At 35.4% G+C, this 14,650-nt stretch overlaps 1 protein-coding gene across 9 annotated transcripts in view; it reads left to right on the top strand.

Annotated features, from left to right (window-relative positions):
- RALYL (RALY RNA binding protein like) overlaps positions 1-14,650 on the top strand; it is a 718,293-nt gene that overhangs the window by 625,819 nt on the left and 77,824 nt on the right. For all 9 annotated transcript variants that reach the window (XM_019822842.3, XM_011291329.4, XM_019822839.3 and 6 more), the window contains one exon: positions 6,224-6,387. In XM_019822842.3, the coding sequence (XP_019678401.1) occupies positions 6,224-6,387 (164 nt within the window). The remainder of the gene's footprint in view (positions 1-6,223; positions 6,388-14,650) is intronic.

The following is a 14,650-nucleotide window of genomic DNA, read 5'->3' on the forward strand; positions in this document are numbered from 1 at the left end:
TGTTTATTTATTTTTGACAGAGAGAGAGACAGAGCATGAGTGAGGTAGGGGCAGAGAGAGGGAGACACAGAATCCGAAGCAGGCTACAGTCTCCGAGCTGTCAGCTAGCACAGAGCCCAACGCAAGGCTCGAACTCAGGGACCGTGAGATCATGACCTGAGCTGAAGTCAGACACTCAACCGACTGAGCCACCCAGGCACCCCTAAACTTTTTTTATATTACACAAAGCATTGCTCAATAATTTACAACAATAGATGGCATTTTCTTCTAAAAGGTCAAGTCTGACTCTAAATGAAGGACATTACATGGTATTAAAACTAAAGATAAATATTTATGCCCTTCCAAGTTAAGTAAAAAGAGATGCATACATTTAAAACTATATTGAATCCCCCCAAGGAATGTTTTCCATTTCTGAGATACTGGCAGTGTTAATCCAATCCTTTTTCAGTGGTATCAGGAACAACACTGAGCCATTTATAACCTCCAGGATGAGTAAGTTTCTGTTAATAGAGGAAAAGAAATGCCTGAAGTGCTTTACCATATAAAAAACATGTACACATATTAAATGATGTGAAATAGGCATCGTTCAACTCTGGCACAATTTTGACCTTGTGTATCTTAACAGAAGAGAAGCTATTACAGTTGTCGTTAATGAAAAAACTCCACCTCAAGTTGCAGTTGTTGAGGTTATTGATTATAGAGCACAGTATATATTCTCAAATATTGGGAAAACATATTAGCAAGAGGCAATGTATGTTTCATCAGGCAAGTTTAAATTACCATCCAATAGAATATTATACCACTTAAAACATTTGGAGATAACAGCATGGTACACTTGACAAAGGGTATGATTCGGAGTAAGAAGGCATGAATTTCAGGCCTAGTTGTGCATGTGCTGACTGTTTAAACTTAGCCAAGTCACTTCATCACTTTTTTTTCAAGTTTTCTTCATGGGCAAAATGACCTAGCAATAGCCACATTACAGAATTCTAAGCATTAAATAAAAGCATCATTTTACTCACTCATAACCTCACAACTGCTGTTTGAATATATTAACTTTTTCATTACCCAAAGCTGTATACAAAATATAGCAGGTAGCAGAGTTGTGCAAAAGATAAAGATTATATTAATATAAGGCAAAAAAAATTGCAAAAAAGACCACTCAGGATCTCAACCACCTTGCCTTTAAAATTTTTTTTTTAATGTTTATTTATTTTCAAGAGAGAGAGACAGAGCATGAGCAGGGGAGGGACAGAGAGGAAGGTACAGAATCTGAAACTGGCCCCAGGCTCTGAGCTGTCAGAGTAGAGCCCTATGGATTCGGGGCTCAAACTCACCAACTGTGAGATCATGACCTGAGCTGAAGTCAGATGCTTAACTGACTGAGCCACCAGGTTCCCCATCAACCACCTTGCCTTTAAAATCATGTCCAAGATCCAGGGAGACAACTTCACTGACAATCTTAGAAAATTTCAATAACAGAAAAACAACAGAAGTTATTCATTTACTGGTCTCCAGTGGAGCGTGCCTTTGAAAATTCTCTGTGGATTCAGTTGTAACCAAAGGCTTACTTGAAGTCGGGTGGAAATTATAAACAGATTTTATGAATTTTGAGTAGTTCAAGCAGTATAGAAAATAGATATAACTATAAGCTATAAGAATCATTCACATGGATTTCAAATATATCCCTTCTGAAAAATAAAGAGGCACCTTAATCTGATTTTGTAGCCTATACAACTATCAGAACTTAAGCATGCTAAAGAGGAGGGTTTAAGGTTGAATCAAGACACAGAGGAAGATCTCTGATGCTCTGGTTACTGATTTTCACATATGCTAAAAAGCCCCAGTGAGGTCATGGCTCTGAACTTGTTCTCAGGTTTTGACTCTAGGCAGCCTAGTTTTTGAGCCCTTAGTCCAGACCACATATTTTTGTTAGCATTAGCCACATTAACTTTTGATTCACAAGTAATTAAAATGAAACAACTCTTCTCATGAAGGAAATTTAGAAAAAAAAAAACAGGTAATTACCAATTCTTGAAAACTATCTAAATAACTTATCTAAAATTAAAATTTAGTGTTCAGTGACAAAATATTATGTAAATATTACATTTTTTTAAATTTTAAAATCACATTAGTGAAAAATAAACATAAGTCAAAGTTTCTCAGGTAATTATTAGAAGATGGTATGTCTACTTGAGAAAATGCACCACAGCAATTAAAATAAACATTAGGAAGACTACATACCAGGCTTGAGAAATGTTTTTAATATAAACCAAAGAGAATTAGCCAGAATACATGACCATGCATAGATTAGGTTCTCAACTATGTGAAAAATAAGGATACCTGTGGAAAATATTTAGAAAATGATAGTACTTTTAGAGTATGATGTTGGGAGTTATGTTTTTTTCATGTATTTTTTCAAAAATTCTGCTTTATTATTATTAAAGATTAATACTAACAAGGTTTTAATTAAAACAAACATTCAAAATTACATTCATTTTATATGTCACTATGCCTTTAAATTGCCTTTGTCCAAAACACAACTAATATTTATTTATTTATTTATTTATTTATTTATTTACATTTCTTTATTTTTGAGGGGCAGAGAGCATGAGTGGGAGAGGGGCAGAGAGAGAGTGAGACAGAGAATCTGAAGCAGGCTCCAAGCTGTCAGCTCAGAGCCGGGTGTGGGGCTCGAACCCATGAACTGTGAGATCATGACCTGAGCCAAAGTCAGATGCTCAACCCACTGAGCCACCCAGGTACCCCACACAGCTAATTTTTAATAGCCAATATCTATATCCTTCTTAGAAACAAGCTATGCTTATTTTTATCAAGTGTATAAATATTAAGATTCTTTACCAGTTTTTATCTTTTACTGGGTAATAAAATTACATATCTCAGATACTATTAAAGCAAACAAAATGCAAAACAAGAAATGACCACATGAAAAGTAGATATGTTTATTAAATAAAGCAAACTAAATCCTCAAATTTCATTAATGGGTTGTTTTTATTAAAATCTGGTTACATTTATTTTATTAACTGCTCGAGAGTAGGTCTTTTAGGGTTCTTATTTTAAGGTAGACATGGAAGAAGGAAAAATTATGTGTTTGGCTTCATTATAAATAATTATCTATTTGACCAATAAATATTAGAGGGAAAACAGTATTCTATGCATATTAGGGAAACTGAAGAACGATTAAAGAAAAAGAGAGGGTAAATAATTCTAACAATTGAAGGAACGAAACAAGTGAGAGGAAAAAGTTTTAAGCTTTTGACTGACCTTTGAAATTTAGATTCTATTTAATTCTCTTGCATTTGCGATCTTTGCTGTCAGTCTGTAATTCTTAGTGGACTATTTCCATGGTCTCGACAATATTTGCTAATCTAATACCTTGTAAAGGCAAAATTTCTTAGATTAGCTATAAACAGAATTCTGATGAGAAAGCCAATGAGTTACCTTTCACCTACTTCTGTCTGCATTTAGAAGAACCCCTGCATCCCATCTTGAATCCTAGAAAATCTGCCCCCACCTCCCATCCTTCTCTTATTATGTTTTTGTGCCTTCGGACAATATCCAGTCTTCTTTCCTTTTATTTCTGAAAAAGCAAGTGTAGCCAATGAAAATTAAGAAACTCCTCAGCTCCACTAAATTTTGTAAATTCAAAATTATACTGACATGTGAAGTGTCCATACCCTTCTTTAGCTTTTGTTGTTGTTGTTAAATTTGTTGTTGTTATATATCCCTTGTCAAACTTTAAGTTCTGATATTGCACATCTTCCCATCAGAATGGCAGAAAGAATTGGTAAAATTTTCCCTGCTTCTTGATGAGAAAGGAATTATTGCCCTTTGAAGCAACTCATCAAGGGTTACGCTCTTATAGGAATTGAAGGCAAAGGGCACCATGCATACTGAGTATGTTTCTGAGTATGTTTCTAAACACATACTGAGTATGTGACATACTAAAAGTATGTCACAAATACAATGAACAAATGCAGCTCTGTTTTCCCAACATGAGATTAGGCCTGGCCAACACTGGAGGCTTTGCAATCCTTGGTCGGGGGAAGCAATAGAAATAGTGATAATCATTTGTTTCACTTTCCTGTAAAATATTCTTGAATTACGTTGTAACTGGAGTAGTGGTGACTATGGTGGCTTTACTTGGCCTGCATTTTCATTATAGTGTTCTTCCATTGTTGCATAGTTTAGTTGTGCTTTAGAAATTTTCTTAACCCAATTTATAGATCAGCTTAATTAATGAACCAGCTAAATTGCACTTTCATGGCCAGGGGAGATGGTCCTTCCAAAACAGACTGCCCCTCATCTGAAGCAGCAGCATCTACCCTGGAAGAGATGAGTCAATTGCCATATTTTTTCCCCTCGACAGTGTTGGGTGTTAGAGCTCCTAAAAAGTGCCTTCATATTTTGGTTCACTAGCTTAAGGTGCTCTGTGAATTCAACTTATAAATAAGTGATGTGGTCCTTGTTTTGTGATTGAAATGAGGGGCAGGCTTAGTTGACCCTTTTGATTTTCCAGCCCCCAGTGGTATGGATGATATTCATAACCCTTTTCAGCTTCATCCTGACGCTTCCCTTTGAAGTAAACTATAATGTGCTGACCTCCATGACCCATTCTTTGCTAGCAGTTCTTCGGTTCTAATGGACTTTGCTTATTCACAGAGGATGGCACCTCTCTTGAACTCTGTCTCATTCCATTTCTTTTCCTTTCCAGACATCTCTTAGTTTCTCCCCAGCATGCTTCCAAATAGTTTTTGAACACTTTAGCTGTCTAATGCGGGAGACATTCACAGGACTAAGTTCTGCTTCGAGTGTGGTTTCTATACTACTTTTTTGCCCCCATAGTATCAGAGTTTTCAATGTTTCTGAGTGAATATTTGGACACCCGCCTATCTTAATTTTTGTTATATTTCATATATCATTTTCTAAAAAGGGATTCATCTGTATATGTAAATAAGATGTAATGTTATAAAATAACCTGTTGTAGAATTTTTTTCCTTCGTATTATAGAAATTCACTTCTGACTTCCATATTAGATTATTCTTACTGACTGTTTTAAAGCAGTTTTGAGAACATAATCCATATAGTGGTATCACAATAAAGTAATATCAATGATCATTCTAAGTTCATTCTAGTGGATACATAGTAACGCATCTTGTTCACTGGTAAATTAATGACTAGTACATCCTCATGTTTTTCCCTGACTTTTTACACTTCTCAGATGTGCTAAGTATGTAAAAACTTGCTGTTTTTTGAGTATGCAGTATGAAGAATATGAAGTTTTTGAATCTATGCATTACATATGTATATAAATGAGTAAATACTCTCATACTTTTATTCCTTTCATTGTTTAGTGGAAATGCATTGATTGTGGTGAATATCATTTTTTCACTTTTTGGTAAAAGCTTCTAGGATTTTTACTGGTACTTTTTTTTGGTTAGAGAAATTTTCAACAGCTTACTATACAAATATCACTAGTCTCAATTTGCCTGTCTAGCAACTGGTCAGAATAATAAAAAGATATCCCAATACGTATTTCCACAAGGACTCTCTAGTCAACAAAATTTTGTCCTCTTGTTAGTGCCATTTTATTTAAACTCGGTCTCCTTGTTTGTACAGTCTGGGGAGTCTTTTGTTATTTAAAAAGTCCTTAGAGACAGGTATGGCACCATGTTGATTTGTCTCTCACAGCTGTTCTCTTTAATCTACGGTTACTTCAAAATGATTTTCCTGATGAGCTGTGTTATGATGGGACAATAATTTCCTTTGCTTTGTTCCTGATTCTGCATGATCTTTCCCTCTTTTCAAGCTACTGTGCTAATAAGTGTTGATGTGTAAGAGGAAGATTTCTATTCTAAGAAGGGTAAATCTGTTAAATGAAGCAAAGAAATACTCAGGAACAAAGTTTAGCATAGTTTCAACAAATTGCACGGTACCGTTGGAGCAAAGTTCCTTGACCTGTCACACTTTAAAGATGAGTTCATATTGGAGGATCAGATTCTAATGTCTACAATGCACAGACTATATCAGCGTCCTATCTCTTTAGTGAAAAACGAAACTTCCAATAAACACCTGTGTGCGAACAACGATAACAGAAACATTTACTGACACTTTTTACAAGGCCATTTTCTTAATCATTTCACACATTTGATAGAACACTTAGGCATAAACCAACTCTCAGCCATGCTTGTGTTTTGTGAAGGTTGTTTGATTACCATGGGCGTGTGCCCCCACCTCCCCGTGCAGTAATTCCACTGAAGCGTCCCAGAGTGGCCGTCACAGCGACTCGCAGGGGTAAAGGAGTCTTTTCCATGAAAGGGGGATCAAGATCTACCGTCAGTGGGTCATCTTCATCAGGCTCCAAATGTAAGTAACCTTCCTTATTTTACTTAAGTTTCAAAAAGGGAGGGGCTGCTCATCATTTGCATGAATGCCTATATCCAGTAAATTAAGAATCATGGAGTTTCTGCTGTGCACAGAGTATTAGGGAAATACATACTGGATGAGAAATGGACTCGGCTTTCCATCAGGCTACATTTCAGTAGGGGAGACAGACACAAGCATGAATAACCAAAACCCAGGACCAATTTGAAAACTTTTATCAGAGCAAATAACATGCTTTCGGCCCATCTGGTTTGTGACATATTACAGTCCTGAAATATAACATGTCGCTTTTAGGGAAGAAAAAAAAAAATTCAAACGAGAGTGCATATACTACCTTTCAGAGAAGTAGTATACAAAATTAGTGCATGCTTTGAATATTTGAGCACTGGGATAATAAAGATAGGCAAATGATATAATAGAGATGTTAAAAATGTAACTTGCCATATTATTCTAAATCATTATGGTGTCTGAAAGCATATATTATGTCACAAAAAATAAGATAAGGTTTATGTAACTTCACATGAATTAGTGAAAAGTAGATACAAGGTTTCTGACTAGACACGCTGCTAAATTTTTATATAGAGGGATTCAGAAAAGCTCTAATTTGTTATTAGAATATTATTCAGAAGAAAAGATAAGAAAATTTCTTGCATTCCTTGGGGTTACTTTGTAGCAGAGAAGAGGCAGACAGTAAGCAAACAAATTAGAATACGAAATGTTACACAGATCATTGCTATGTCAAAGGATAAAGTAATATAAAGCAAAAGAGAAAGTTTCACAGGATGGTCTATGACTACCTCTCTGAAAAAAGTGGCATTAGAACAGAGACCTGATGCAAGGAGGGAAGTAGGGGGTGAGCCTGAAGCTCTCAGACACAGAGCATTGTGGGCAGAGGAATATCGGTGTTGAGACCTTAGGTTAACAGTCAAGGAACACCAGAGAAACCAATGTGGCTCAGCAGCGTGAGGGAGGGAAAATGTAGGCTGGAAATAAGAGAGAGGTAGAGAGAGGGAAAGTTCCAGAGTAGCGTGGCAGGCCATTGTGGTGACTTTGTAGTTGTTCTGCATCTCAACATCTTCGGACAAGTAAGGCAAATACTATTATCCCAATTTTAAATTGATGGGTAAACACAGAGAAGATCACGTAGCCAAGACTAGAACCCATGTCTCTTCATTTTCCTCCCCACATCCCATCTACTGTAGAACATTGCTTTTACCGGGGCACCTGGCTGACTTGGTCGGTTGGGCGTCCGACTTCGGCTCAGGTCATGATCTCACGGTCCGTGAGTTCGAGTCCCGCGTCAGGCTCTGTGTTGACAGCTCAGAGTCTGGAGCCTGTTTCAGATTCTATGTTTCCCTCTCTCTCTGCTCCTTCCCTGTTCATGCTCTGTCTCTCTCTGTCTCAAAAATAAATAAACGATAAAAAAAATTAAAAAAAAAAATAACATTGCTTTTACCTTAGTACCATCACAAGTACTAAGAAAGAACATTGTTGAAATATTTTTTTACATGAGAACGTGCAAAAACATAGTTGCCAGAAGCACTAATGCTTCTGGTAAATGACTCAAGTGTGTTTTGCTCAGAATCTGACTTAGCTAATATAATCTAAATAACAAATTAAATTGATTTACAGTTCCCTATGTACTCATTTATCGATTTATCTATTCTGAGAATAAATATGAATACTCTTTTTGAGTCTTAGTAATAAAAGAAAAATTAGTTTCTGCAGCAATCTCTAAACAGTCTTATATGCTCTCATATTATTGTCAAAAGCAAAGAAAGTTCTTGAATTTGGTTCTTGCTGTAAAAAGTTGAACTTTGAATTGCCTGCTAGCTTTATAGAAGACTTTTTTATTATGGTCATACTAATTTAATTTCAGACGAGATCGGGTGCGTTCAGGGTGGTATGGCCGTAGACTAATTTAATTTCAAATACACGTATCTTAAGCATCTGCAGTCACTGTTGCCTCGTAGTCACTTTTAAAACGGTGTTTATCAGTGGGGGCTTTATTGGCACTTTGATCATGGAAGTTCTACCCTGTGTAAGAGTATTCTGAGCTTTGTTGAACTTTAGCAGTCTTGACCCCCAAACCCTAAATGCCAATAGTACTCCTCAGTCTTTGTAATGACTGTACATACAATTACATATTTCTAAATCTTCCCTGAGGAGATGCTACCACTAATGGTTTGGAACCACTAGCTGGTGGCCACTCTTGAGCAAGCACAACTAGGTGGGACTCGGCCACTTGATTGCTATGCACCTCACTGTTGCAGAGAAGAGGAGTTGTGTCTGAAAGTTGCTTGGAAGTAAGTATCTTAATATTGACATCGTTCTATTGTTTTTTGGCATTTTTATTTTTTGATTTCTAGTTTTCTTGGATCATGGAGAGAGCATGGGGATTATAAAACTCTTTTTTTGAAGATCTTATAAGAGCTTCTTTTGGTTCCATAATAATCAGATGTTCTAAATGAAATGTAGAATATATTTTCTACTTTTCATATAGACCAGAGTGTGTGTTTTACCTTGTCGATCGTATTAACCAGTCCTCCCTAGACTTGCTCTTTTGTGGAAAATTATGTCAAATTCTGAGAGTGATTATTTAAATTCCTCTACCATGATAGTGACTTTATAAAGTTTTTTCTTTTCTTGAGGTTTGGTTTTATATCCCACGTTGCTTGGGTGGTTTTTATATAGTGTTTTACATTAGTAACAGGAAAAAGAATAATAGCTAACACTTTTTTGGTGGTTATAACAACTATTGTTCAATCACACATTAACACATATATTAATTTGCATATATTAATTCATTTTAAAATATTAATTTTACATATATTCATTCATTTCTTATAAGTGCCCTATAAATGAAGTATTATCATTATTCTCGTTTTGTAGATGTGGAAAACGAAGCATAAAAATGTTAAGTAATATCCCTAAAGCCACAGAGCCATTCAATAACAGAACCAAGAACTACAGCCAGGTTCTAGAGCATCTGGTTCCAGAGTATAATCTCTTGAGTCTGTGGCCTTTTCCGTACTGACTCTCTATAACCTCTTGGAGAATTATAACTGTTACATTTATATAATATCCCATTTACTATTTTTGAGCTTTTAATTCTGATTTGTCTGATGCTTTTATCCTTTACTGCTAAGGCTTTCTTTTGGTTCACATTTCCCCCATATATCCATTTATTATATTTTATTTTATTTTGTTTTGTTTTGTTTTGTTTTACTTTATTTTATTTTATTTTTAATTATTTGAGAAAGAGAGTACAAATGAATGGTGGAGAGGAGCAGAGAGACAGAGGGGAGGAAAGGCACAGAGAGAGAGAGAGAAAGAGAGAATCACAAGCAGGCTCCCATCATGGAGCCCGATGTAGGGCTCGATCCCAGGAGCCTGAGATCACATCCTGAGCCAAAATAAAGAGCTGGACACTCAGCAGACTGAGCCACCCAGGTGCCCCTATATTTTGGTCTTTCTTTGTGTATTAGTTTCCTAGGGCAGCTGTTATAAATTATTATAAACTGCATGGTTTAAAACAACAGATATTTGGAGGCTGGAAATCTAAAATCAAGGTGTCAGCAGGGCTGTGCCCTGTCTCTGGAATTTCTAGAGGACAAATCGGGGCCATTCCTTGCTCTTAGTTTCTGGTACGCCGGCAGTCCTTGGCATTCTGTGATGAGCCACACCACTCAAATCTCTGCCTTCACTGTATTTTGGTGTCCTCCTCTGCATCTTTGTGTCTGTGTCTCTTCTCTTCGTGTGAGGACACTAATCATATTGGATTAGGGCTTACCCTAAATGACTTTATCTTGGATACATCTGCAGAGATCTATTTCCAAATAACGTCACATTCACAGGTACTGCAACAAATCTTTGGGGAGAACATAGTTCAACCCATAACACTGTACTTTATTTTTGTATATTTCCTAAAACCAACATATCTCAATTTTGATTTTGAAAACGGTATGAAATTCTTTGTTAGGGAAATTTGATTCTTTTACATTGATTGGATTAATTAGTATATTGGATTATATTCCTTCCATCCTTATTTCAAGTATATAACTTATCATTTCCTCTTTTTTACCTTTCCTTATGCTTGCTTAATGAATTTTCTTTTAATTCTTATCTCTTCCATCATAACGACCTTAATTTGGATGTTCTACCTGGCCTTTCAGTTTATTCATGGTTATATTAACATATTAAAAAGTTATAGATAAATCTGTACTCAGCTATTAATCTCTTAAAGTCAAAATGTAGCTATACTACCTTTCATCAAGCATGAACTTTTGAAAGCTTTTCCTTCCTCGCTGACTCTACACCGACCACCTTACCTCTATACCCCTTGTCTCCAAAAAGCTCATGTTTTATACATAAACATTGGAGGTTGAGTTCCCAGCTTCTGTTACATATTTATATATTATACATCTTTTATTTTTCAAATATTCTTATTTGACAATTCCCAGGGTCTGTCATCATTATTACCCGTTAGGTACAATTTGGGTATTGTACCCAATGGACTCAATTTAAAATTTTATAAGATTAATTATTTGCATCTGTTCTCATTTAATTCTTAATTTTTAGGTTGCTTCTAAAATAATTTTCTTGGGGGCGCCTGAGTGGCTCAGTGGGTTAAACGTCCAACTTTGGCTCAGTTCATGATCTCACAGTGAGTGAGTTTGAGCCCTACACTGGGCTCCATGCTGACAGTAACAGCCTGCTTGGGACTCTCTCTCTCTCTTCCTCTCTCTTTGCCTCTCTTTTGCTCTCTCTCGCTCTCTCTCTCTCTCATAATAAATAAATACAAACTTTAAAAAAATAAAATAATTTTCTCAGGTAAATTAATAACATAATTTCTGAACCTATACACATCCAAAAAAGTCTGTTTCCCTCATATATGTATATTTTGAGTTGATCCAGAATTTTTGCATTATGCTTCCTTTCCTCCCTAACATCTGATGTACATTATTTCAACATTTTTAAAAATATTCCAACATCTTATCATTTCTGGTGATTAATCCATGGTAAATTGAAAATATCATAATTAGAAAATGCATTTCATACCTAACCTTCTGACCACCATAGCTTAACCTAGTGCACCTTAAATGTGCTCACAACACTTCCATTAGCCTACAGTTGAGCAAAATCATCTACCACAAGGCCTATTTGTAATAAAGTTGAGTATCTCGTGTAATGTATTGAATATTGTACTGAAAGTCAAAAACAGAATGGTTGAATGGGTTCAGAATGGTTGTAAGTGTATCAATTGTTTACCTTCCTGATCACATGGCCAACTGGGAGCTATGGCTTACAGCTGTTGTCCTTCATCAGGAGAGAGTATCCTATCACACCTCAGGAAAAAACCAAGAATCAGAATTCAAGAAACAATTTCTACCGAATATATGTAGCTTTTGCACCTTCATAAAGTCAAAAAATCATAAGTTGAACCATCGTAAGTCAGGTGTTTCTGTTTAAGGGTGCCATGCATTTTTATCAACATTTTCTAACATTGTTTTTGCATCCACAGTATCCACCCGTTCTAGCTGTTTTCCTCTTCTCCTACAAAAAGCTGTGCTCTGTTAATTGTTTGCTTTCTTACAGAGCTCCTCAACATCTGTGCACATGAAGCTGTTTTTGTCTCATGGGCAGTGAGGGGCTAAGAGAAAATAGAATTTGTTATAAAATTGACTAGTAGTTACCTTGGACTTCTCTTTTGACGCGTGAGAAGGCCTCTTTGTTCTCAGGTGTACATTGTGATAGGCTGTCTACACCCAACAATGCATCTCCCCTCAAGGAATGCCTCTGGAGTCAATGGGACTCTCAAACTCTTCAAGGATTAAATACTGTAAGGTGCTACGTGTCATCTTCTGTTCGCTCTAGGAGAATTTACTGAAGCTCCTTTCTCCTCTCCCACCAACCCAGGGGTCAGTCAGTAACATTATTCCCTGCCTTCTAGCAAAGGCAAGCAAGGCCTTTTCCAAACACGTGTATACTTAGTACCTTCCCCCACCCCCACATGTACAAATGCTGTGTTCCTAAACCTCCACCTCCTTTCAGGAGACATGAAGCCTTAGGTATATATGGATGTTCCTCCAGTTTCCATATCAACCATAACTTATTAATCTTATTTTAGAATTTAATTTAATATTTTTTTTGGGGAGTTGAGTCACCCAAACATAGAATATACTCATGTTTCTACCTCTACTTAATATCCAAGTATTGAAAAATCTATTGACTTTTCTTCTTACATTGGGATAAATAAATACTGAAAGGCAGTTTGTAGGAAAGCAAATCGCTAAAGTCAGCTACTTGGAAAAATAATCCAAACTAACTTCATGGTTTGTTACTAAACTACATGTAAGATAAGACTCTCTTCTTAAATCCAGTGATAGAACCATTGGTTTAATTTGTTCTTTTCTTCCTGGTTTCCTGTGACAGATGTGATCGTCTTCAGGGAAAACTAAGTGAAACTATACTTCTTAATATAAACCAGAGATGTTTTGAAATAAATGTAGTGTATTTTAATTTCTAGCATCATTTGGAACTGTGCATTCCAGAGTACCTTTGTTACTCTGGAAAGATGAGCACAAGTAACAAGTAGAAATATTAGATAAATTATGGGATGAAAATATTTTGTATAAAATATTTAACCGAAATTTACTGTGGACATATTAATTCTCAAGTTATGTTAATTTTAATAAAATTATTAGTATAGAAAAACAACAGACTGACAACAGGGAGCAAATATCTTATGTGTGTTTCATTTACTTCTTTACTTTTAGAGGCTTAATTCATAAAAACTAACTGCAGATTAGTGTCATTTTAGTAAAATACAAATCTAAACAATCTAATCTATATATATATATATAATCTAGTCTATATATCTATATATATATCTATATATAGAATCTAATCTATATCTATATCTCTATATCTATATATAGATAGATATAGATATATCTATCTCTATATCTATCTATCTATCTATCTATCTATAGAGATATAGAGATATAGATATATATCTAATCTAATATATATATATATATATATATATATATATATATATATAATCCACTAGCAAGCACAACTAAAATCACAATTGCACATTCTCTCTAAAAGCATATTGGCAGACTGTGTTTTATATATGTGTGTGTGTGTATAAATATTCATTAATTAATAGCACTTTTATAATTAGCCTGGTGCCTGGGAATAACAATGGTTTTCAAATTTAAATCACAAATGAAAAATTCGAATGAAGTGTAAAATATGCTATGTTAATATTGGCTTAAGTGAATGAATATTTACAGAGGTACATCTTGCTCTTTTATTAATAGCTGTTTCCCAGTATTTAATGACTTGGCGAGTACACAAGAGGAAATTAATGTTATAGCTGGGACAACTTGTCTTTTCTTATTTCATAATTTTAATCTGATTAAACTCTGCTGTGGAGAAAAAAACCACATAAGGAAAAAATATATTAACACTGTAATGTGCCAAAGTTGAATATGGGTAAGTGTTTAAAATAGATTGCTCTTTTAAAAAATTAAATTACCGCTAGGTATTTGTCCCTTTGCAAATCAGCTTGCACTAAAACTCCACAATTATTCCCCCTTCTCACAGTTTCGCTTTCCACAGTTTCAGTTACCCATGGCCACCCAGGGTGCAGACACCGATGCTCTTCTTTCTGACGTTTCATCAGAAGGTCAATAGTAGCCTAACACCTACGTCATTCCCCTCACTTCTCTCACATGGGCATTTTATCATCTCACAAGAAGCATGAGTACAGTACAATAAGATACTTTGAAAGAGAGAGAGAACATGTCCACGTAACTTTATTAGAGAACATCGTTATAATTGTTCTATTTGTTATTAATCTCTCACTGTGCCTAATTTACAAATTAAGCTTTATCAATGGGTGTGAATGAATAGGAAAGGACATAGTATAACAGAGGTCAGTACTATCTGCAGTTTCAAGCCTCCACTGGGGGTCTTGGAGTGTATCCCCCAACTACTGTAATCAGTTTGTCCTGTCCCATGGAATAAGATAAAAAGATGATGTTGCTAACAAGCATTTTGCCGAAAAGAAGACATAAATACTTATGAGCTATAGCTGTAGTTTCTTAGTAGAAAAATGTGTGTCCTCTGGAAAAAAAAAATATTAAATCAGTTTTAAAATAATTTAAATTCTAATGTCTGACAAGAAAAACCATAGTAAGTTTTGATGTCTTTGGGGTCCTCTCCATGTACT

This window comes from Felis catus, chromosome F2, assembly GCF_018350175.1.
Source record: "Felis catus isolate Fca126 chromosome F2, F.catus_Fca126_mat1.0, whole genome shotgun sequence".
Classification (NCBI taxonomy): domain Eukaryota; kingdom Metazoa; phylum Chordata; class Mammalia; order Carnivora; family Felidae; genus Felis; species Felis catus.